The 22,563-nt window shown below is 42.9% G+C and overlaps 2 protein-coding genes across 9 annotated transcripts in view; both read right to left on the reverse strand.

Annotated features, from left to right (window-relative positions):
• LOC135515843 (myosin-binding protein C, slow-type-like) overlaps window positions 1-9,428 on the reverse strand; it is a 37,406-nt gene extending 27,978 nt beyond the window's left edge. The window contains exons 1-3 of one of the 8 annotated variants that reach the window (XM_064939623.1): window positions 9,052-9,428; window positions 3,205-3,228; window positions 1,822-1,899 (exon numbers count right to left, since the gene is read on the reverse strand). In XM_064939623.1, the coding sequence (XP_064795695.1) occupies window positions 1,822-1,899; window positions 3,205-3,228; window positions 9,052-9,073 (124 nt within the window). In that variant the 5' untranslated portion in view covers window positions 9,074-9,428. The remainder of the gene's footprint in view (window positions 1-1,821; window positions 1,900-3,204; window positions 3,229-9,051) is intronic. The other 7 variants (XM_064939624.1, XM_064939625.1, XM_064939626.1 and 4 more) reach the window with 7 other exon arrangements.
• Window positions 9,429-17,619: 8,191 nt separating this feature from the next.
• Window positions 17,620-19,743, reverse strand: LOC135515303 (transcription factor Spi-C-like). The gene is made up of 5 exons (XM_064938991.1): window positions 19,618-19,743; window positions 19,375-19,462; window positions 19,069-19,172; window positions 18,809-18,908; window positions 17,620-18,595 (listed from the first exon to the last, which is right to left on the reverse strand). Exons 1-5 carry the CDS (start codon window positions 19,618-19,620, stop codon window positions 18,096-18,098), a joined length of 795 nt encoding a protein of 264 aa, XP_064795063.1. The 5' UTR covers window positions 19,621-19,743; the 3' UTR covers window positions 17,620-18,095.
• Between the last annotated feature and the right edge of the window lie 2,820 nt (window positions 19,744-22,563).

A 22,563-nucleotide genomic window follows, 5' to 3' on the forward strand; every position in this document is an offset into this window, starting at 1 on the left:
CAGAAACAGACTTAATGTGGGTGGAATGAGGGCCCGACGTCCACAGGTGGGGATTGTGCTTACAGCCCAACACCGTGCAAGGACGTTTGGCATTTCCCAGAGAACACCAAGATTGGCAAATTCGCCACTGGCGCCCTGTGCTCTTCATAGATGAAAGCAGGTTCACACTGAGCACATGTGACAGACGTGACAGTCTGGAGATGCCGTGGAGAACGTTCTGCTGCCTGCAACATCCTCCAGCATGACCGGTTTGGCGGTGGGTCAGTCATGGTGTGGGGTGGCATTTCTTTGGGGGGCCGCACAGCCCTCCATGTGCTCGCCAGAGGTAGCCTGACTGCCATTAGGTATCGAGATGAGATCCTCAGACCCCTTGTGAGACCATATGCTGGTGCGGTTGGCCCTGGGTTCCTCCTAATGCAAGACAATGCTAGACCTCATGTGGCTGGAGTGTGTCAGCAGTTCCTGCAAGAGGAAGGCATTGATGCTATGGACTGGCCCGCCCGTTCCCCAGACCTGAATCCAATTGAGCACATCTGGGACATCATGTCTCGCTCCATCAACCAATGCCACGTTGCACCACAGACTGTCCAGGAGTTGGCGGATGCTTTAGTCCAGGTCTGGAAGGAGATCCCTCAGGAGACCATCCGCCTCCTCATCAGGAGCATGCCCAGGCGTTGGAGGGAGGTCATACAGGCATGTGGAGGCCACACACACTACTGAGCCTCATTTTGACTTGTTTTAAGGACATTACATCAAAGTTGGATCAGGGTGTAGTATGGTTTTCCACTTTAATTTTGAGTGTGACTCCAAATCCAGAACTCCATGGGTTGATAAATTTGATTTCCATTGATAATTTGTGTGATTTTGTTGTCAGCACATTCAACTATGTAAAGAAAAAAGTATTTGATAAGAATATTTCATTCATTCAGATCTAGGATGTGTTATTTTAGTGTTCCCTTTATTTTTTTGAGCAGTGTGTATGAGGTGCTGGCTGGGCATGAATAAGCATAGATAGCCAACAACCAGAATGGGTCTTTCCATTGACAGTCATGTCTGAATGCATGACAGGCGATCAAAATGTATACAAATTCTAAAAAAAGTTATTTGCCAAATACGCAGAAAAAATTAAGGGATGTTACCAATCTGGTCAGTGCACATCTATAGGTAGTCCTGGAGGATTCAAGGAAGTATAGTTTTACTTATTCAGCAAGCTTGTACAAGACTTAATTGCAATGTACCACAAGTTCTAAAAAAAAGATTTTCATTGTTTCACATAGTAAATCATAACAGTTCCCAGAAATTTGAACGTGACATGGTCAACGGAATCTATTATAAGTCTAATGATGGCTACCTGCTGAATGTAACAATTAAACCTATACTTCCTCATTCACAATAAATGTACTTCCTGTGGATGATTCCATATTCCAATACAATATTTCAGTACCTCATACACACACACTTGGTAGAACAAGCACAAGCCAGTATTGGGGACAAAGCATCACAGCAACGTGAGCACGGGAGTGTGTTACAGTAGCAGCAGTGCAACTACGGAATTATGTGCATCATATGTGCTGTTTATCAGGAAGTTGATTTATTCGGATCGCACGTAGACTATTTTGACTTATATGCGTTATGTTTGCATGTGAACGTGTGTGTCTTTGAGGAACAGTTGAGAAATCTCATTACAAAACAAGAAAAACAAGAACGGTGGACACACAACAACAAACACGCGTGTTATCAGTGTGGTGTGCAAATTAATCACCTGGGAAGAGTGGGGAAGGGGAAAAAAGAGGGGCATGACACCAGTGCATGGTTACCCACCTGGGGGTGGAGGTGAGACCTCGAGGGATATCTCAGGTGTGGGCATTGGCGCCTCACTACTGTCTGTGGCAACACTCTCTGAGTATGTGACAAATATAGCAGGGATGGAAGAGCTGCATTTAATAGCGCTAAGTCTCCACACCTTGTCTTTAACATACTCACTCTCACACCAATGGGCATACTAACTCACTGTATGCCCGACCTCACTCGCCATTTTCCACTCAGTCACACACAGATTGGGACATATACAGTAAATCCACTGAATTAATTCGTACATATGCATGCACAATATCAAGTGGGATATTTTGTAGACAAATTTTCCCTTCATGATTTTTTTTTTTACAGCCATTTGGCTGAACCAGATTCATTGTTTTGGTGTGCTTGAGGGAATGTTTAAATGTTTTTTAATTTTTAAAAATGTAACCTTTACTTAACTAGGCAAGTCAGTTAAGAACAAATTCTTATTTACAATGACGGCCTCGGAACAGTGGGTTAACTGCCTTGTTCAGGGGCAGAACGACAGATTTTTACCTTGTCAGCTCTGGGATTCGATTCAGCAACCTTTCGGTTACTGGCCCAACGTTCTAGGCTACCTGCCGCCCCAAAGTGGATGGATGAAATACATTACAGGGTTCAAATGTGTCCTTCACTTACTGTATGACAGGTTTATTCAGAATTAATTTTGTCCAAATTTTTCTGGAGTATTCTTACTTTTGACTTTAAACTACACTATCAAATCTGAGACAATTCTCATTCTGAAGCACAATTGCGATATTTATGGCACAATTACGATTTAATACTTTTAGAGAAGTACATAAAATCAAATCAGTGCCCGAACAGGGATATTCCCCCCACTGTACGAAGCCCCAGGCCCAAGACGCTGCTCCCAAGGTCAAAGCCTGGTGCCGGCAGGCGGCCAATAACATGCCAGCGCCCTGGTCACATGGGGGGGCAGGAGCGTCAGCTGAATCAACAGGCCTGGATCAGCCAGTCCGCCGGGGGAATGTGTAGATTCTGACCACTCGGTCGTCACCACTGACCACTGAGCCACAGTAATACAACAGTTATATTGCCAAGGACATGTAGACATTTACACTTTTACAGTGTTTAAACCAGCGACCGTGTTCTCACATTCACACTGAAGTCGAAGTGGAGTAGTCACATCACATACAGCCTCAGTCATACCTTAATGTGATTTCACATTTGCACAAACATGGTTTCTACCATCCAATAGACCAAAACTGCCAACCTAATATGGGATACATTCTCTCCTGCATGACATAACCAATGTTTACCATAATAATTCTCTCATACCAACTTCTCTGCTCAAAGCCAGTGCTGTGTGAGGTGAAAGAACATTGTTCGGCATCACCCTTTACTGACCTTTTTCACCATTGGGTGTCTCATCTGCAAAACAGAGACAAAAGAGAACATTTCAAAAGTGGTGATTTTTGATTTAGTCAATTTGTTGCGCGCCACAGCAACTATCAAAATATTGATACTGTAAGAGGACACTTCAAAGCAGCATGTGACCGTTTTTCTAAAAGTATTGAGAAGGTTGGATGTATACATGTTACACAGTTTAATGTATAGTATCATGACTAGGATGCTACTGCTATAAGCCTATGTCTTATGTCCCCAGTGAGCCACATCATCCCTGGGGTGCACAGCACCTTGTGTCTGGACACTATATAGTAGTAATTGATTATAAAAGGTACCAATTGACACACGTCGTTTGAACTCTGCACTGTCTGGACTGATCAAACCTGCACAGCGGGTTTATGGCACCTATTTGAACACTACAATCTAAACCTATTAAAAGGGACCTAAAGGCCTCAGTGGATCAACGTCTCTATACATCCCTTGGTACGCCCTAGCCTATCAGGTTTGAACGTTTACCTTGTGTGTTATTAATGGGCTAGTGAAACAGAGTCACGTGCGTTCTCGTCTGGTCCTTACCAGAAGGTTAGATTGAAAATCTCCACTTTTGCGCAACACAGTGGTTCTTCCCCTTTCCTCTTCCTATTGAAAGTCAATGCAAGTTTCACAAAGTTCCATTCTCATGTCATGTGTCAATATGCAGACTGGAGGAAAGGGGATTCCATCCAATCGTCACATTAGCCTGGTAGACTGAGGATGGATTACACAGTAACAGGCAAACACAGACATGGAGACCCCAGCAGACAGTGACAGATAGAGGCTCACATTTGCATACAGTACAAGAAAACACAGGCATTTTTTGGGGGGGAGGGGGGGTACTGGCATCACACATAAAGTAGATAGGATGATTTTAGAATGGTGGAGTCTTAGTCATTGACAAAAGGAAAAATGAGAGTGGCCGTGTCTAAATACCCGAATGCCGTGTCCGCAACAACACGTCTATTTCCTATGCTTCACCGGCACATATTGATGTTCTGTAACTGTGACGATACACATTTTAGAAAAGTGGAAGTATTCCAGAGAAATATACTGCAATTGGCATAATACCTTTTACAGGCTTTGACATGTAATATGTTTGATGCTGAAAGCTATACTTTTCCATATTTTTCAGAAGTTAAGTTCCAGGTGCATGGTAACAATTGCTAAGTTGAAAGATAAGGGAAATCCGCACACTGCTCTTGCTAGTATCACTGTTGTTTATTATGAAAAGAGAAACCTGCACACTGCTCTCACTAGTATCACTGTTTTTTATGATGAAAAAATAAACCTGCACACTGCTCTCGCTAGTAGCACTTTTTTATTGAAGCTTACGTGTTGGCCTCTTGGCCTTCATCAGAGCTTTTTGCTCTACTAAAGTAAATAAACCATATTGTGTATAATAATTGATTACATTTCAATAGCGCTTTCATAATCTCAAAGTGCATCAAAAGTAAAAAACAAAGAAGCAATAGATCATGAGTAGCCTAGCTTTAGTTATCTAGGTCAACCAAGTCTGAGTGCATGTATCCTCCAAAGGTGGAGGGACAGTTCATGGCTTGATCAGAGGAAGGTGGTCAGGGACATGGTTGATGAAGATGGAGTCTGATGACGATCTTGTTGTGGGCTGCTCTGGGAGTCGGGTAGCTACTGGACTTCCTTCACAATGTATAGCACCCACTTGAGTGATGCCTCAGCAGCTCTGTGTGCCAGAAATCTCATAACCTGAGTAGTAGCCAGTCGTCCTCATTACGAGCCATCTGCCACAGTACTGCATTCCTTTACTGCATCTGTCATTACTTTCAAGCTTCAGGTGACTCTTCCATTAATACATGCATAGGCCTACGGTACACCTAAATTTACTCCAAATACATTGTTCCAAATGCTAACTTTTTAGCTCACGTAAACCCAAAACAACAACACGGAAAGGTCACTGGGTGGGTCTACAGATGATAATTTCCGGTTCATATGAAGATGTAACTGACGGTGCTTTCAAGACAGTGGGGAACTTGGGGGGAAAGAAACTGCTACGATTGGGAAAATAATTTTTGAACGGTCATCCCACTCGGAATTACAAGTCAGAAAGGCATCAACTTTGAGCTTTGACTTCTCTGCTCTGAAGATCACCGACGTTCTGATTTTTCCCAGTCTGACCTTGTTTTGTTTCCGTATTCCCAGTTGTCTTGAACGGACCAAAAGTAGTACCTTTCGGCCGTGGCATACTGCATACTTTTTACTAAACAGTGCGTGCTAAATAGTATGTAGTACAATTAGTACACAGAATGCAGTTTAAGTAAGTAGTAGGCAAGCCAGATTTCGGACACGGACGCTGACTGACTGAGTAAGGGAAGGAGAGGAAAAAGAGAGGGGGTGTAGGGGGAATTTTTGGAAGGTGATGACAGTGTACTTCCATAGCTCTGTTGCTAGCCTGTCCATTTCCACAGAGTGGCACTCAGCGATGAGCACTAGACCTTGCACAACAGCCTGTGAATTCTGCAGGGTTGCCAGCCTTGCCACGCTGCACTGTGCCAGGCACGACGGGTCTTTTGTTAATGATCTGGAGAAATACTGTGCATTACAGTGCCATTCCCGTCTCTCTCTCACTGTAAGACTGTCTGCCATGCCCCATTGTGACTTCTCTGTCCTCTCCCCTCTCTCTTCACATCTATTGCCTTTGACAATTTCCTCTGTCTTTTTAATATACAGTAACTCCCATCCATCTCTCATTCCTAAATCCCTGTGTGCTTAATTACAGTAATACTGTACATACTGTAATCCAAAGTCCATACACTAGTAGATCCATAATGACTTCCCAACCACTCTACTTTCCAGTCTGCAACACAGCCAAAACCCCTGTTGTCTAGCCACTCCTTTGTGATTCCCACCGGACACTCCAGTTCAGATTTAGACATTGACACACCTCACCAAAAACTTGGCGTTGGCTCATCACATTCCTATAGGGTTCCTACAGATTCCTATAGGGTCTCACAAACACACACATCAATGTGCACTACAGGGAGGCATTCTTTGTCTCCTCGTGGAGATTATGAGCGCAGAGAAAGGTTTTGTTTCACCTCAGTGAACTCTCCAGTGCAGCTGATCACGCTGCAGGTATGTTCAGCTGTTGCCCTTGCTGCTGTGCAGACAGATGGGCTTATGGTGATCCCAAAGAGAGCCAAGCTGCCTTCTCTTCTTAATATAGACACCAGAACTTTTGAATGCACACCTTTTATCAACACCCCTTCTTTGTGACTATTGTGTGTCAGTCGGACCGGCGGTCCACATAAGGGATAGTGTTTGTTCGTTGCAGAATGACAAACTCTTGATTCCTAGGAGCGCTGAGAATGAGTGCTGTGAGAAGTGAAAAGGCCATAGAAAGGAACTGCCGACGACCTCAGTGTGGATGTGGGGCTGTGGTTTTGTGATTAGCAGCCAACAGGGTCTCCCTGTGTTGTTTACCTAAAGGCTTGATTTATGTGGAGTGGAATTCGGAAAGCGGCGAGAATGCTGTCTGAGGTAACGGAGCAGGGAGAGTGATGGGGGCTGAGCGGTTGTAAATATACAGAGGTGAGGATGTGGGCTTTCTCCCCACTGAAACCCAAAACTTTTGCTGAGAGCAGGCACAGTGGGTGTAGTGGATGATGCTGGTCATTTGACTCTGGATGGGAGTTTTAATGACCGTACGTCTGACTCCTTAGTGCCCTGAGTGAATCATCATCTAAAATGATGGTGTGACAATGGTGTGTGGTGAGGGAGAGTGAGGGAGTGAGAGCACAAGAGAGAGAGAGCGAGAGACAGCAACCGAGAGAGGATTAAAAGTCTGCTCATTATGAACTATTTCAGGGACCAAGGAATTCAGGTCCCAAGAGCTCCAAGGGCCACTCAGCCAGCCAGCCAGCCAGTCAGTCTGTCATCTCTCATCCTGCTTTTTAAAGACTTGGGTCTGCAGTCTAAACCAACACGACATCCAGCAGCCTCCTCCTCTTCAGCTGTTCAGAGTCATTTATAACAACAATACTTTTTTCACAGTCATTTATCTAGTCTTCTGCAACAGAGCAGCTATTTATGTAAGGCGGTTGTGTGTGGACTGGCATGCAACTGCCTCCCCTTTCCCTGTGTGTTTGTCTCCAACGGGAACGATGAATGTTTATTATGCTGGATGAACTTTCTGGAGGCATCTCTCCTGTACTAATAAAACCCACTTTATAGTAGTGCTGTGTGTTATGTGTACAAGAGGAAGCTAAGCTGTCCAACAGTGTCATGGTGCCTCACCCCAAAGCGACGTTGTAGATGTTAAACTGCTACGTTGTAGACGTTGTAGATGTTAAACTCACCCAGCCTCTCCTACACTACATTGAGATGTTGACATTTATTGAGAGCCCTATTAAAGCAACACGGGCAAACAAACTGGTACTGAAACCCGAATGAGGCCAGTAAAGTGTTTGTGCTCACAGCTGACTTTTTAAAGATGACAAAAAGGTGGATTGGACCGGTTGCAGCATACCTGGTCTAGTCCCAAAATGTATTACCAACATATTTATTGAATCATTCCCATGAAAGCAATCTTGCAAAGCCCTCCCACTCTAGCCTATAAGCCCCATGGTCCTGCAGGGGAGAGAATACACCGGCAGAGTGGTTTGGATGTATGTGTGGAGAGAAGAGAGTGTGTGCCATTCCTGATGTGCGAGTACTGCTGCAGATAAAGCTACGGTCCACCAGAAGATGAACGGTTTAGAAGAAAACTTGTTATTCACTCCGTTGTGGTGGTGTTATATTGATGAATATACTGTTCTGTTCCTGTACATGGGAATGTCTTACTATGAAGCAAAGTCCCCAAAGACCTGAACTAATGGAGAGGGAGGAAGTACTAGAATAGCGGAATTACAAACAAGACAGACACAGAGTGATTAAGTCTATGCAGACTAGCAGCGATATGCTATTCAGGGCTCTGCCATAGAAAGGAGGAGGGAGATGAATATGGAGTTGAATATGGGGGATAGGTTTGAGGAATCTTGTTTGGCTTCTGCTGCACAATAACATGTCATCCACCCTGCCATCGATTCATCAGTCATCAGCAAGACCGAGGACAAAATGTATCCATCACCCAGAAGGCATCTTCATTCCAACACGATCCCAAGAGTCCATCCAGATTGCATCACCCTTCAGGGGTCGTCTTCGCTGGTGTCCAGCTCAGCCCAGCGCAAAGCACTAGGGATCATTAACATTCCTCCACCAGTGCTCATCACGTCTCCCTCCAGGGGGCTCCTAATCACCATGAGACCACTGTACATCATGCTAACAGCAGCAACAACAACAGTTTTTTTTATAAACCTCCTGAATCTCCATCTCCACAGGTGAGGTAGAAACATCCAAGCGAAATATAATACTGGTGTCGCCAAAGTCACTTTCTCAATTACCGTGAGCAAATTCCTGGGAACTCTCAAAGTATAGTTTAGAGAACTTATTTTGTCTAATGCTAAATGACTACTCAATGCCAACAAATGAACAAAACAAAACACCAGAATAATAATATTTTGGTTGGCCGTTAGCCTAATATTTACACAACAAGAAAAAGGAATTAAGGGTTAATGGAACTTTTCCTCATATTATATGCCAGTAGAGAAAATCAACTAATTATTACAACATGAAAGTAAAATAACATATGCATTATCAGCTGTTGTTCATACATTAAACAAGCAGGATCCTAGATGCAGTCTGAAATTCTAACAAAGCGTTGCTTCAGGACACGTTGTACAGTACAGTTTGCTGTAACCCTTTCTGTACACTCAGTGAGGAGAACAGAGGCGCTCCTACCTTTTTTTGTGGGCTCTGGCATCTTGAGCCGGGTCCCAAGAAAAGCGTCAACGAATGAAAAGCTGCAGGCCGGTAGGTGCCTTCAGATCAGCTTGATTGTATGGGAGGCCAGGTGGAGCGTGGGAGCCCTCAGTCCAGAGGGAGAGAGATAAAGATGGGCGACCACCAGGGAAATTCTCTGGGACCCACAGACCAGAGTGATTGGAAGAGATGAGGAGGGCACAGTGTGGGACAGTATGGGAATCTCAATGGGGGAGAGGCGGCACTGTGACATCTAGGAGATGGGCTTCATGTCTTTATATAGCAGGGCAGCAGTCCCCTCCTCTCTCTAGCTGACAGTACAGCTCCATCCTGCCCCCAGCATCACTGTCTTCACTGTCCTCTATGCCAGCTCTATAGGCTGTTCTCCCAGGGATTCGGTGTGGTAATGGGTGGGGAGACTCTGGCAGAGGTGTGGTTCTTATTCTAAAGGTTCTGATTCCTCATCCAAACAGTGGTGGATCCAAATTATTGGTTTTTGATGACTTCCTGAAGGTTGCCAGATGAAAGGATGCTGAGGTTAGCACTATGACGTACATAACTGGCCAGCCGCCAGTCTACTTTGAATTTCACACTGGCCCCTCAGGGCTGTGTGGCATCAAATGTCTTTCTGTACAGGTCTGATACGGGTACACACGCTACTATCCTCGAACTCTAAAATACCATATCAAACCCAGAACAGATAACACACTGTTTGTGAAATAGATACACTTTTAGGAGTAATACATGTAGGCATGTTCAAAAAACAGAATTGGGACAGAATATTTCAACTGTGGCTTAATTCATTATTGTAATATATAGAAGGCAGACAGAGGCTCTTGGACCATCCATTGCCTATACAGTATCAAACTAAACAGCACTTTGGGAGTACAACACTTTGTGGATTTATTTAGTGTTCTGTGAACTGGATGCCACCATTGCCCAGGCTATCAACCCTGAATGAGATGGACATTGTGTGGGTAGGGCAAAACATCATAGGGTTGCAACATTTCTGGAACTTTCAATAAATTCCCTGGTTTTCCCGGAATCCCGGTTGGAGGATTCCCAGAGTCAGGCGGTAACACGCAGGACATTTGGAACCCTCCAACCAGGATTTCTGGAAAAACTGGGAATTTATTGAACGTTCCAGGAATTTTACAACCCAAAATAAGGCAATGAGGGAGGAGACTGGTCAGTTATGAAGAGTGGTAAATAGGGAATAAAAGCCAATGAGACATTTCGGGCGTGAGATTAATCTGATAGTTCCTGATGATTCAGTCACATTCGTTAGGCCTATACCAAGAGCTATTTGAGTGACTTTGTGGGTTCGCTGCACATAAAAAGATTGAGAAGACTAGCTTATATAGACGTTATGCCAAGTGTCAGAGATCTGTGTAATCCTCGAGGGATGCTGTCCAAGTAAGTAGGCCTGCCTGCGGGGCCAATAAATACTGGAGAGCTGCCCTGGCGGTGGTTATATGGCCTATACTTAGAAAGCTGTCATGAACCTTGACATTTGACATATCGGACATGGAAAGGGGGTTTGATAGAGAATTTTGAGATTGGTGCGGTTGCTAGGAGGCTAATTAACCTTTTAGCACATCGGGTGAGTGATAAATCAGGCAGTGGTCTCTAGTGAGGCTGTGACGATTCGGCCAACAAGGCTTAAAGCTGTTGGGACTTAAAAGGAGAGGTCATCTCGGTGCTTTTATAAAACACACAATGAGGGCTTCTTATTGTGAGCAGTCCCAGGCTCCTGCTGAGACTTAACATAACATAACCACTCAATACCAGGATCCCATTTCCCCAACACTTCAGTTGTTCCTGTAAACTGTTCCACTGCATCTTGTGCTATCATTCACTGTATCAACAACATACTCAGATGTGGCCAATATCAGCGCAGTGCTGCCCCTGTGCATTGAACACAAAAGACCACAGAAGACTGTTTATTGTATCTGAAACAACATCTCTGTCTGCAGCCTTTCAGGCTATCCTATTGAAATGGGACAGTAAAACCCTTCATAAAGAAACCCTGCAACTAATTTGTTGAATCTCTACATATGATACTGCACACCTACTATGCACATTGTCTCCTAATGACGTGGAAGACTTTAATGATTCACACCAGACAGATTTCATGAAGAAAAAAACATGTCCTTACTTAGGCCTAGTGTTAGGTGACTGCCTTCACAGATAGTTTTGAAGTATGTGGCCTTTCTTGGTAACAGACACACACATGCTCTGTACCCCATTTATAACTCAGAGTGGGCTCCAGTTGTAAATGCAAGGCTTAGGGCCGTATCATCTGGGTCTGCTACAAAGAGAACACAAAACCATTTGGAATTGCCTGGTCTGGGCAGGAGTTGGCATCCCAGGGGAGATTTAGCCATGAGGTCACCCTTGAGAGCTGATAGGGACAACCAGGGGGAAACAGTGCCCCTCCGAGGAGCTACACTGACCCCTGCTGGTCACACAAGAACATAACAGCTCTTACCTTTCTACCCATTAAAACACATGATGAAACTAACACCAACACATACACATGACATGCTTCCTGGCATGTACACATGCAGTATGTAGACATACTCTAGTCAATGATTACATGAAATTGTTAACCTCACACAAAAGGAGAGATCACACAAACCAGGCAAAGTATCACACCCAGCCAAGAGACTGCTATTACAGTGACGCTCATTACTGCATATTTCTGTTCCCATAGGAGAATGGCCCATTTTAAACGTTGAGGGTAGCATGGAAAGTAGACTGTAAATAGACTCACTCCTACCTCCTTATGGTGATGGAACTCCCCATGCTCTGATCAAATGTCTCTCTGACTTCAGGGTCCAGTTTTTTAAAGGTTATCTCTCCGGATTTTGGCTATGGGATAGGATTAAATGCAAAGAAATTTAATGAAAAGAACAGGGGTCCCCATTCAAGTCAATGATTCATCCATTCTATTTTTATGCATTTAATTCTAGCCGATAGGCGAAATACAGATGGATAACTTTGGAAAAACTGGGCCCAAGAGGCATTCCTGAGAGCAGAGGCATATGAACCTCTCTGGACTGGTTGACGAACATTTCCAGAACCCTCCAGCTCTCCAGTTCAGGTGCCCAAAAATATGGAGCTTGAATGACAAAAAAAAATGCAATTCGGCTAACAGCCAACCTAAATATTTTTATTCAGTCAGTTGGCTCCATAACTTCATACGCTTCCTGTAGGGGCATATTAATTACGCTGATTCTCTTTCAAAACGTTTCTTAAACGGAAGCAAACGGAACGAAACCGGGAGGGACATACCTGAATTTGTTCAATATAAACTCGTTTCGTTTTGCAACTGGCGGAATGAAAACACTGACTTTTCACGAACAACTAAAACGGAAAATTCCCTTGAAAAAAATATTGGCCTATCAAAGAAAATGCAGTAGCCCGAACTCACCTAGGCACTCTGCAGCGTTGTCTCAACTGTTTTTTTATGTATAAGAAATAGGCCTACATACTTTTTAAAAGAAACATTTACATGGTGTTTATAAGGTGGAAACAAGGCATCTCTCGATCGTGTCAACCGTTCTTATGACACCTCAGTGGTGTCAACAGCTGGGCAGGTAAAATGAATAATTATGCACGCGCTCAACAGCGGCCTCAGATTTTTCCTGCGGTGTATTTAGTTCCCATCATGCAAATGTCGAGATATAATTACATTTAGTTGAAAAACTGAATGGATTATGTAATTACATTAATTGAAAATGCATCAATACCAGACCAGTCCCCCGACATGGTCACGTGATCTGGGTATTTGTTACAATTACATTATTTTTCATGATTGTTATTAGACTTTATTAACATTTAACAAGAAAGAAACATAAGTAAACATTATGAAACATAAATATTATAAAATATATATTATAAACTGGGGTGGTTCGAGCCCTTAATGCTGATTGGCTCAAAGCCGTGGTATATTTATGCAATAATGCCTTGGGGGTGTGGTACTCTATATGGCCAATAAACCACGGCTAAGGGCTGTTCTTAGGCGACACAAGGTGGAGTGCTAGGACACTGCCCTTAGCCATGGTATATTGGCCATATATCACAAACCCCCGAGGTGCCTTATTGCTATTATAAACTGGCTACCAACGTAATTGGAGCATTAAAAATACATGTTTTGTCATACCCATGGTATATGGTCTGAAATACCAAGCCTTTCAGCCAGTCAGCATTCAGGGCTCGAACTACCCACTTTATAACAACAAACCTTATACCAAGGGTATGACAAAATATTTATTTTTACTCTTCTAATTACATTGGTAACCAGTTTATAATAGCAATAAGGCACCTCGGTGGATTTGTGGTATATAGCCAATATACCACGGCTATCCAGGGTTGCATCTTGCCTAAGAACAGCCCTTAGCCGTGGTATATTAGCCATATACTACACCCCTTCTGACAATATTGCCCAAATGTACACTGAGTATATAAAAAATAATTGATTTAGGCTATAGATTTTTAACAGTAGCTATGCCTGCTGTTTGAGATTTTACAGGTACAGTCGGAAGTTTACATACACTTAGGTTGGAGTCATTAAAACTCGTTTTTCAACCTCTCCACAAATTTCTTGTTAACAAACTATAGTTTTGGTAAGTCGGTTAGGATATCTACTTTGTGCATGACACAAGTACTTTTTCCAACAATTGTTTACAGACAGATTATTTCACTTATAATTTACTGTCAAAATTCCAGTGTGTCAGAAGATTACATAGACTAAGTTGACTGTGCCTTTAAACAGCTTTGAAAATTCCAGAAAATGATGTCATGGCTTTATAAGCTTCTGATAGACTATTGGACACTATTTGAGTCAATTGGAGGTGTACCTGTGGATGCATTTCAAGGCATACCTTCAATATCAGTGCCTCTTTGCTTGACATCATGGGAAAATCAAAAGAAATCAGCCAAGACCTCAGAAAAAAAATTGTAGACCTCCACAAGTCTTGTTCATCCTTGGGAGCAATTTCCAAATGCCCGAAGGTACCATGTTCATCTGTACAAACAATAGTACGCAAGTATAAACACCATGGGACCACGCAGCCATCATACCTCTCAGGAAGGAGACGCGTTCTGTCTCCTAGAGATGAACGTACTTTGGTGTATGAAAAGTGCAAATCAATCCCAAAACAACAGCAAAGGACCTTGTGAAGATGCTGGAAGAAACAGGTACAAAAGTATGTGTATCTACAGTAAAAACGAGTCCTATATCAACATAACCTGAAAGGCCTCTCAGCAAGGAAGAAGCCACTGCTCCAAAACCGCCATTAAAAAAGCCAGACTACGGTTTGCAACTGCTCATGGGGACAAAGATCGTACTTTTTGGAGAAATGTCCTTTAGTCTGATGAAACAAAAATATAACTGTTTGGCCATAATGACCATCGTTATGTTTGGAGGAAAAAGGGAAAGCTTGCATGCCGAAGAACACCATCCCAAACATGAAGCACGGGTGTGGCAGCATCATGTTGTGGGGGTGCTTTGCTGCAGGAGGGACTGATGCACTTCACAAAATAGATGGCATCATGAGGGAGGAAAATTATGTGGTTATATTGAAGCAACATCAGTCAGGATGTTAAAGCTTGGTCGCAAATGGGTCTTCCAAATGGACAATGACCCCAAGCATACTTCCAAAATTGTAGCAAAATGGCTTAAGGACAACAAAGTCAAGGTATATGAGTGGCCATTACAAAGCCCTGACTTCAATCCTACTGAAAAAGCGTATGCGAGCAAGGAGGCCTACAAACCTGACTCAGTTGCACCAGCTCTGTCAGGAGGAATGGGCCAAAATTCACCCAATTTATTGTGGGAAGCTTGTGGAAGGCTACCCAAAACATTTGACCCAAGTTAAAAAATTTAAAGACAATGCTACCAAATACTAATTGAGTGGATGTAAACTTCTGTGAATGTGATGAAAGAAATAACAGTTGAAATAAATAATTATCTCTACTATTATTCTGACATTTCACATTCTTAAAATATAGTGGTGATCCTATCTGACCTAAGACAGGGAATTTTTACTAGGATTGAATGTTGGGAATTGTGAAAAACTGAGTTTAAATGTATTTGGCTAAGGTGTATGTAAACTTCCGACTTCCGATTTAACAAGTGACACCAACAAGGGATCATAGCTTTCACCTGGATTCAACTGGTCAGTCTGTCATAGATAGAGCAGGTGTCCTAAATGTTTTGTACAGTCAGTTTAGTATCCTATAGCAGAAGCCTACACAACATGCCAGTCATATACCTCTGTCTGTGTAAAATATCACACAGCAGGCTTAGCTACTGATAAAAATCTACAGACTAAATCAAGTCAGTCTTCAAATTATTGATGATTGATTTGATGATGATCGAATTGATGATTGATATTTACAATAGATTACAGTTTTTCATGTGAAAATGTGTCCTTTACAGTTTTCCCTGATGGCACTTCCTCAAGGCACTCAAGGTCGCTCTGCTGAACTGATAGGTCAGTTTCATCTTCACCTTGAAGATCTCTCCAGACCGGGCATAGTTCCTCAGCGCCCTGGACATCTTCTGGTAGGTCATGGGCCTCCTGTTGCCTTTCCTCTGCCCCCAGAGTGCTGCTACCTGTTCCTTGTTCCGGGAAGAGAAGCGGAACACTCCGTCTGCTGCCGCTGGCACCCAGGAAACGCAGTGGGCCATGCCAAGGTTCTCCAGCATCTCAAACAAGAAGTGAAACAGACGCACCTTTCTACCTGTAACCACAGTAACAATGATGGAGCGGTTAACAATATCCCGTCATAATTGATGATAAAAATCCCTTTGTGAGATGACCAGCTGTGATGGTGTTCAGTGGTAAAGTTGTAAACATTTAGCTCATTTGATATGCATGTAAAACATACAGAGATAAGCGAGGTATGGGACCATTGTCCTTTACAGTTAAAGGCAGGTCTCTTTAGGCATTGGTCCCTCAGGGCAGAATGAGTTCCAGTGGCAGTATCTACTAACCACAAAAAGGGAACTTGCCTCTTTCACCAGGTCCAATGTGGTGTGTGGGTGCTGGTCTTGCTGACATAGTATATGGCAAAGTGTGGTCTGTCCCTTTCTCAGACGTTGTAGTGGTGTTTTGGTCCAGTAGTGTTGTTGTGTAGCCACCGTGTGATTGCATAGCCTGAAAAACGTTGTTTTTTTAACCAACTGAGTTGTATGACTGAGACAAGCAGAACATCACCCAATAAACTATAGCCCTATACTGTGTATCTTTCACAGATCAAAGTGCTGTCTATGACATGCTGACCTAAGCATCATGGGGAGGCTTATATCTGTCGTTCTGCCCCTGAACAAGGCAGTTAACCCACTGTACCTCGGCCATCATTGAAAGTAATAATTTGTCCCTAACTGACTTGCATAGTTAAATAATGGTCAAATAAATCAATAAAATAAAATAAAAATATATATATATCATTGAATGCATACCTCTTCCTCATGGCAAGTTTCACCAAAGTTTCCTTCCATTGTCACTGGTGTAGGCAAAGCACAGACACCTCCCACTGCAATAGTGTGGAAAAAGAGGTGGCATTAAAAATATACAAAAATCCATTTATTTGTGTGATTCATAACGCTAATAGAGAACAACCTTTTTCTCCGGTATCTCCAGTGCCCTGTCTGTAGTGTTCCTCCAGAAAGTCCAAAATCACCTCCAGATCTGTCTGGTTATCTTCGAAAGAATTCTGACAAAGATAACCGATTCAAATTGTACAGCAGACTCACACATACAGTTCAGTTTGAAAGTGTGACGTCAATATACATCACTGTGCAGTTATCCTTAAGCTTATAACGGTCTCATATTTACCATCATTGTCAGATGCACGTAGATTGCTGCAGTCACAGGTCCTGATCCCAGGTTTTTCACAGAGTTGTGTGTTAGATGAAATGCATGAAGGAACTGTGTGACACCCAGGCTTTTATTATGCCTCCGCAACATGACAGCCAGTTGGGGCTGCCTTGCTTATCGCCTGGCCTGCACTACTCACCACAACTAGGCTACCGTAATAAACTTTCACCACAGGAACAATGACCACCACCCCACAAAGCCCACCACCAGAGAAGCACTGTCTCCCAGGACAGACCACATCCTCACCGCTGGGCAAGATAAGAGCAGCCATGGGCTCTCTTGACAGGAAAACAGCACTTATCACAATGGTTTGCCTTTTGGGATAGCAATACACCTTGTGTTCATGTCTTACAGAGTGTGGATTGATGGGGAATTGTGAGTGAGGGGTAGACAGTGTTGTTATTGCCGTTGCACAAGCAGACATATTTGGCTCATTCAACAAAGTTAATGGTTTTCTCTTTTTTTCCCCTCTTTTTTTCCTCGGACACAACAAGGATGGGACACTTGTTCGAACTCATGACATTTTCGCCATTGTTAGGTAAGCAAGAATGGCACGGTTATGAAGTCAGTTATGAAGTCAGTGTTGAAGTCAGTGTTGATGCAGTGTTGAATAATTCATTGCCTAAAATAAAACTGTATACACAGTACAAATACAAATGATACAAAAGTGATTTATTAAAATACAGCATTGTGTGTGAGATACAAAGGAATTCAATTAATTATTTACAAAATGACATGCAGTAATACATGTTCGTATTTGAAACCAACATTGTAATTCTTTCCCTGTGCATGTACAGTACCCACACCGAAGGCTTATAACTGGTTCACAGTTCTCATAGGTAAAAAAAGTGAATATCTTTTCATTATTTACATATTCAATAAGCTACAATACCTGATCAATGGTCATTACATTTTTTTAAACGGCAAAAGGTGCTGACTTAACGGAGTGTAAACACTTTAAAATTTTCTTTACCATGACTGTTACGTTTCCTGACCCCCATAGCACAATGGCTGCATAACAAGCCCCAGTTGTAGGCCAACTCAGAAGTATGCAGGAGTAGCAGTATGAATTGACAGTTAGCTAAAGCAGTTTTTAACCTCTGTTATTTTCCACAGTGACATTACCTGAGTTCATACCTTGGTGACTGTGGATGAAGTGAAGCTTGTGGCAAGATCACAGTCTCCCTGGAGGGAGTAATGTTCATACCAGCTGTGCCAGTCAGGTGCAGAGGCAGAGCCATAGTAAGCCTGTTCAGCTGGGGCATGCTGCTGGTGGAGGAGCACCTCCCGCCCAGGGTGGACAGCCTCGGGGTGCCCGGCAGGGGGAATGACGTGACTGATGCCCCCAAGCCTCTGGATGATCGACGGGTTGAACTGGTAGGTGAGTTTGCGGCGCACCTTTACGATCTCGCCCGTTCGGCTGTAGTTGCGTAGCGCCCGTGCCATCTTCTGATAGGTCATGGTCTTGCGGTTGCCCTTGCGCTTGCCCCAGCACTCGGCCAACTTCTCTTTGTTCTTGGAGATGAAGTGGAAGGTGCTGCTGCCACGGTCCGTCCACTGGATGGAGTCAGCCATGTTGGGATCGCCCAGAGCCTCATGCAGGTACTCATAAAGACGCAGCTTCTTGCGACCTGATGAGATTAAAAGGTTGACTATAATAAAATCATAAACAGGCAGAGATTCAGTTGTAATGATGTCAATTTGATACTTGGCAATCAAAAATCTGAAGCAATAGAATACTAAAGTATTAGAAACATGTTTAATTCTAGCGTGTGTAGTTGTACTCTCCCACATCACTTACAGACATTGTCATCACTCATCACTGGTGGCCAAACACTGCTCACCTTTGCCGTTCCTCGGTGGCGGTGCGATGGAGTAGAACTGGGGGTACTCCACAGTTACAGATGGACCCAGTGAGTCGTAAGGAACAACATGAGGCCATGCCTGGCAGGAGGAGGAGAGAAAGACGGGCCAGGTCAGTCACATCCACATGAGACATGACACATACATGTACTGTAACCTTACATCACAGTTGTGCAAACTTGGAGAAGTCAGTCAATAGTACTATACTAGTAAAATACAACCACTTGTTCTGTACACTCACCGTCTGCTCATTCCAGTCATATGGACCTGGCACATCAGAAGGGTGGGTGATGGGGTAGCAGCACATTATGCTCGATCGCGTTGGAGGCTCAAAGTACTTATACTCTAAGTAGAGGGAGAAAAATATAGTCCTTCAATACAGTCTTCACTGCCAGAACCAATGAGACTAAAATGTATTGAATCATTTTTCAGGCATGCTCAATACAAAGAAAGTATAAACAATAATGTCTGTACAATAATGATGGTGATTGTTAGCTTTCAGATTTAAATCTGTTTTTCTGGCATGAGTGTTGAAGTGTAAGTTTACCTGTATCACAATACGGATCGTCAGAGTGCCGTTGAATCACATCAATTGCATCCTGGAAGTGCTGGTTGATGTCATTATCCAGGGAGATCTAGGAAAACATCAATAACATGCAATCAACTACAATGTCGTAATTAGGCGAAAAGTTAAGCTACAAAATGAATAGGAATAAATGCCTTATTCGAGAACAACATGAAATGTACTTAAAATAAAAACTAAATTGATCTTCAATCTGTTATGACTCACCATTTTGTATGTTTGAGCGTTAACTTCAGACAAGGCAAGCAGTGTCTGTGTGAGATGGATGTACTTGTGCAGGTGTATATATAGTGGTGTAAGCCCCAATATTCACCTTTCAGCTAAAACGAAGTGTCAGAAAAGAGATTGGTTGATTTAAATGTGTCAACGTCAATTCGTGGTTGGCAATACTTCTCTTTTTGGAAGAGCAGATCAGATACACCTCCCACAATCACTCTTTCACACTGTTACTAGATCAGATCACATGAATAATAATAACCTCTCTTATGACTTCATTTATCCAGGAGTATCCTTCAATAGCATATTAATTAGCATTTTTTGGGTAGATATTTATAAACATGCATATTATCTTACCATAAATGCTCTTCAGTAAATATAGACTTTACTGTAAATTGAAATCTGAGACCCTTGAACTGCTGAGGGATATGTCTATATAATTTCCATTATATTGTTTTACAGGGTTTTAAGTGTATTGGCTGACGTGGCTAACACTTACAGAGCCTATAGAATGTCTACACCCCCTTAAGCTTTTTTTACACATTTTGATGCGTTACAAAGTGGGGTTGAAATAGATGTATTTGTATTTTTTTTGTCATTGATCTAGGAAAAATAATCCACAATGTCAAAGTGAAAAGAAAATTCTACACATTTTTACAAATTAATAAAAATGTAATTACTAAAATATAGTCTTTACGTAAGTTTTCACCTCCTTTGTTTAGGCAAGCCTAAATTAATTCAGATGTCAAATTTGGCTTAACAAATCAAATAATATGTTACATGGGCTCACTCTATGGGAAATAATAGTGGTTGATTTTTGGGTAACCATAACAAATCAAACATTGAATATATCTTTAAGCATGGTCAAGTTAAAAATTATGTTGTGGATGATGTATTAAATCACCCATACACATCAAAGATGCAGTCGTCCTTCTGAACTGAGCTGCAGGACAGGAAGGAAACTGCTTTGGGGTGTCATCACGAGGCCATTGATGATTTTTAAAACAGCTACAGAGTTCAATGGCTGTGATGGGAGAAAACAGGATGAACAACATTGTCACGGCTTCCACTGAAGTCGTTTCCTCTCCTTGTTCGGGCGTTGTTCGGCGGTCAGCGTCACTAGTCTTCTAGCCATCGTCGATCCACTTTTCATTTTCCATTTGTTTTGTCTTGTTTTCCTACACACCTGGTTTCCATTTCCCTCATTAAGTGTTGTGTATTTAACCCTCTGTTCCCCACATGTCCTTGTGTGGAATTGTTTGTATGTAAGTGCTTGTGCACTATGTTAATGGTGCGCGTTGGGTTTTGTACCCATGTAGGTTCTTTTTTTTATTGCCGTTGGTTTTTGAAATTAAACTGCTCCGGCTATTACCTATTTCTGCTCTCTTGCGTCTGACTTCACTTGCACCAGTTCCACAACCCTTACAAACATTGTAGTGACTCCAGAATAATTACCTAAACAGCAGAGTGAAAAGAAGAATAAAAATATACAGAATATGCATCCTGTATTCACTAAAGTAAAAAAAATACACTTTTGGCCTAAATGCAAAGCCTTATGTTTGGTGGAAATCCAACACAACACATCACTGAGTAACTGCCTCCTTATTTTCAAGCATGGTCAAATCAAATCAAATCAAATTTATTTATATAGCCCTTCGTACATCAGCTGATATCTCAAAGTGCTGTACAGAAACCCAGCCTAAAACCCCAAACAGCAAGCAATGCAGGTGTAGAAGCACGGTGGCTACGAAAAACTCCCTAGAAAGGCCAAAACCTAGGAAGAAACCTAGAGAGGAACCAGGCTATGTGGGGTGGCCAGTCCTCTTCTGGCTGTGCCGGGTGGAGATTATAACAGAACATGGCCAAGATGTTCAAATGTTCATAAATGACCAGCATGGTCGAATAATAATAAGGCAGAACAGTTGAAACTGGAGCAGCAGCACGGCCAGGTGGACTGGGGACAGCAAGGAGTCATCATGTCAGGTAATCCTGGGGCATGGTCCTAGGGCTCAGGTCCTCCGAGAGAGAGAAAGAAAGAGAATTAGAGAGAGCATATGTGGGGTGGCCAGTCCTCTTCTGGCTGTGCCGGATGGAGATTATAACAGAACATGGCCAAGATGTTCAAATGTTCATAAATGACCAGCATGGTCGAATAATAATAAGGCAGAACAGTTGAAACTGGAGCAGCAGCACGGCCAGGTGGACTGGGGACAGCAAGGAGTCATCATGTCAGGTAGTCCTGGGGCATGGTCCTAGGGCTCAGGTCCTCCGAGAGAGAGAAAGAGAGAGAGAAGGAGAGAATTAGAGAACGTACACTTAGATTCACACAGGACACCGAATTGGACAGGAGAAGTACTCCAGATATAACAAACTGACCCAGCCCCCCGACACATAAACTACTGCAGCATAAATACTGGAGGCTGAGACAGGAGGGGTCAGGAGACACTGTGGCCCCATCCAGGGACACCCCCGGACAGGGCCAAACAGGAAGGATATAACCCCACCCACTTTGCCAAAGCACAGTGGTGTCTGCATCATGGTATGGGTATGCTTGACATCGGCAAAGACTGGGATATTTTTCAGGATGAAAATAAACTGGATGGAGCTAAGCACAGGCAAAATCCTAGAGGAAAACCTGCTTCATCTGCTTTCCACCAGACACTGGGAGAGGAATTCACCTTTCAGATGGACAATAACCAACAACACAAAGTCAAATCTACACTGAAGTTGCTTACCAAGAAGACAGTGAATGTTTTGACTTAAATCTGCTTGAAAACCTATGGCAAGACATTAAAATTGCTGTCTAGCCATGATCCCCAATACCTTGATAGAGCTTGACGAATTTTGAAAAGAACAACAGGTGAATATTGCCCAATCCAGATGTGCAAAGCCCTTATGCATTCGCTGCCAGAGGTGTGTCATGTATTGACTCAGGGG

This window comes from Oncorhynchus masou, chromosome 27 (genome assembly GCF_036934945.1).
Source record: "Oncorhynchus masou masou isolate Uvic2021 chromosome 27, UVic_Omas_1.1, whole genome shotgun sequence".
NCBI classification, from domain to species: Eukaryota; Metazoa; Chordata; class Actinopteri; order Salmoniformes; family Salmonidae; genus Oncorhynchus; species Oncorhynchus masou.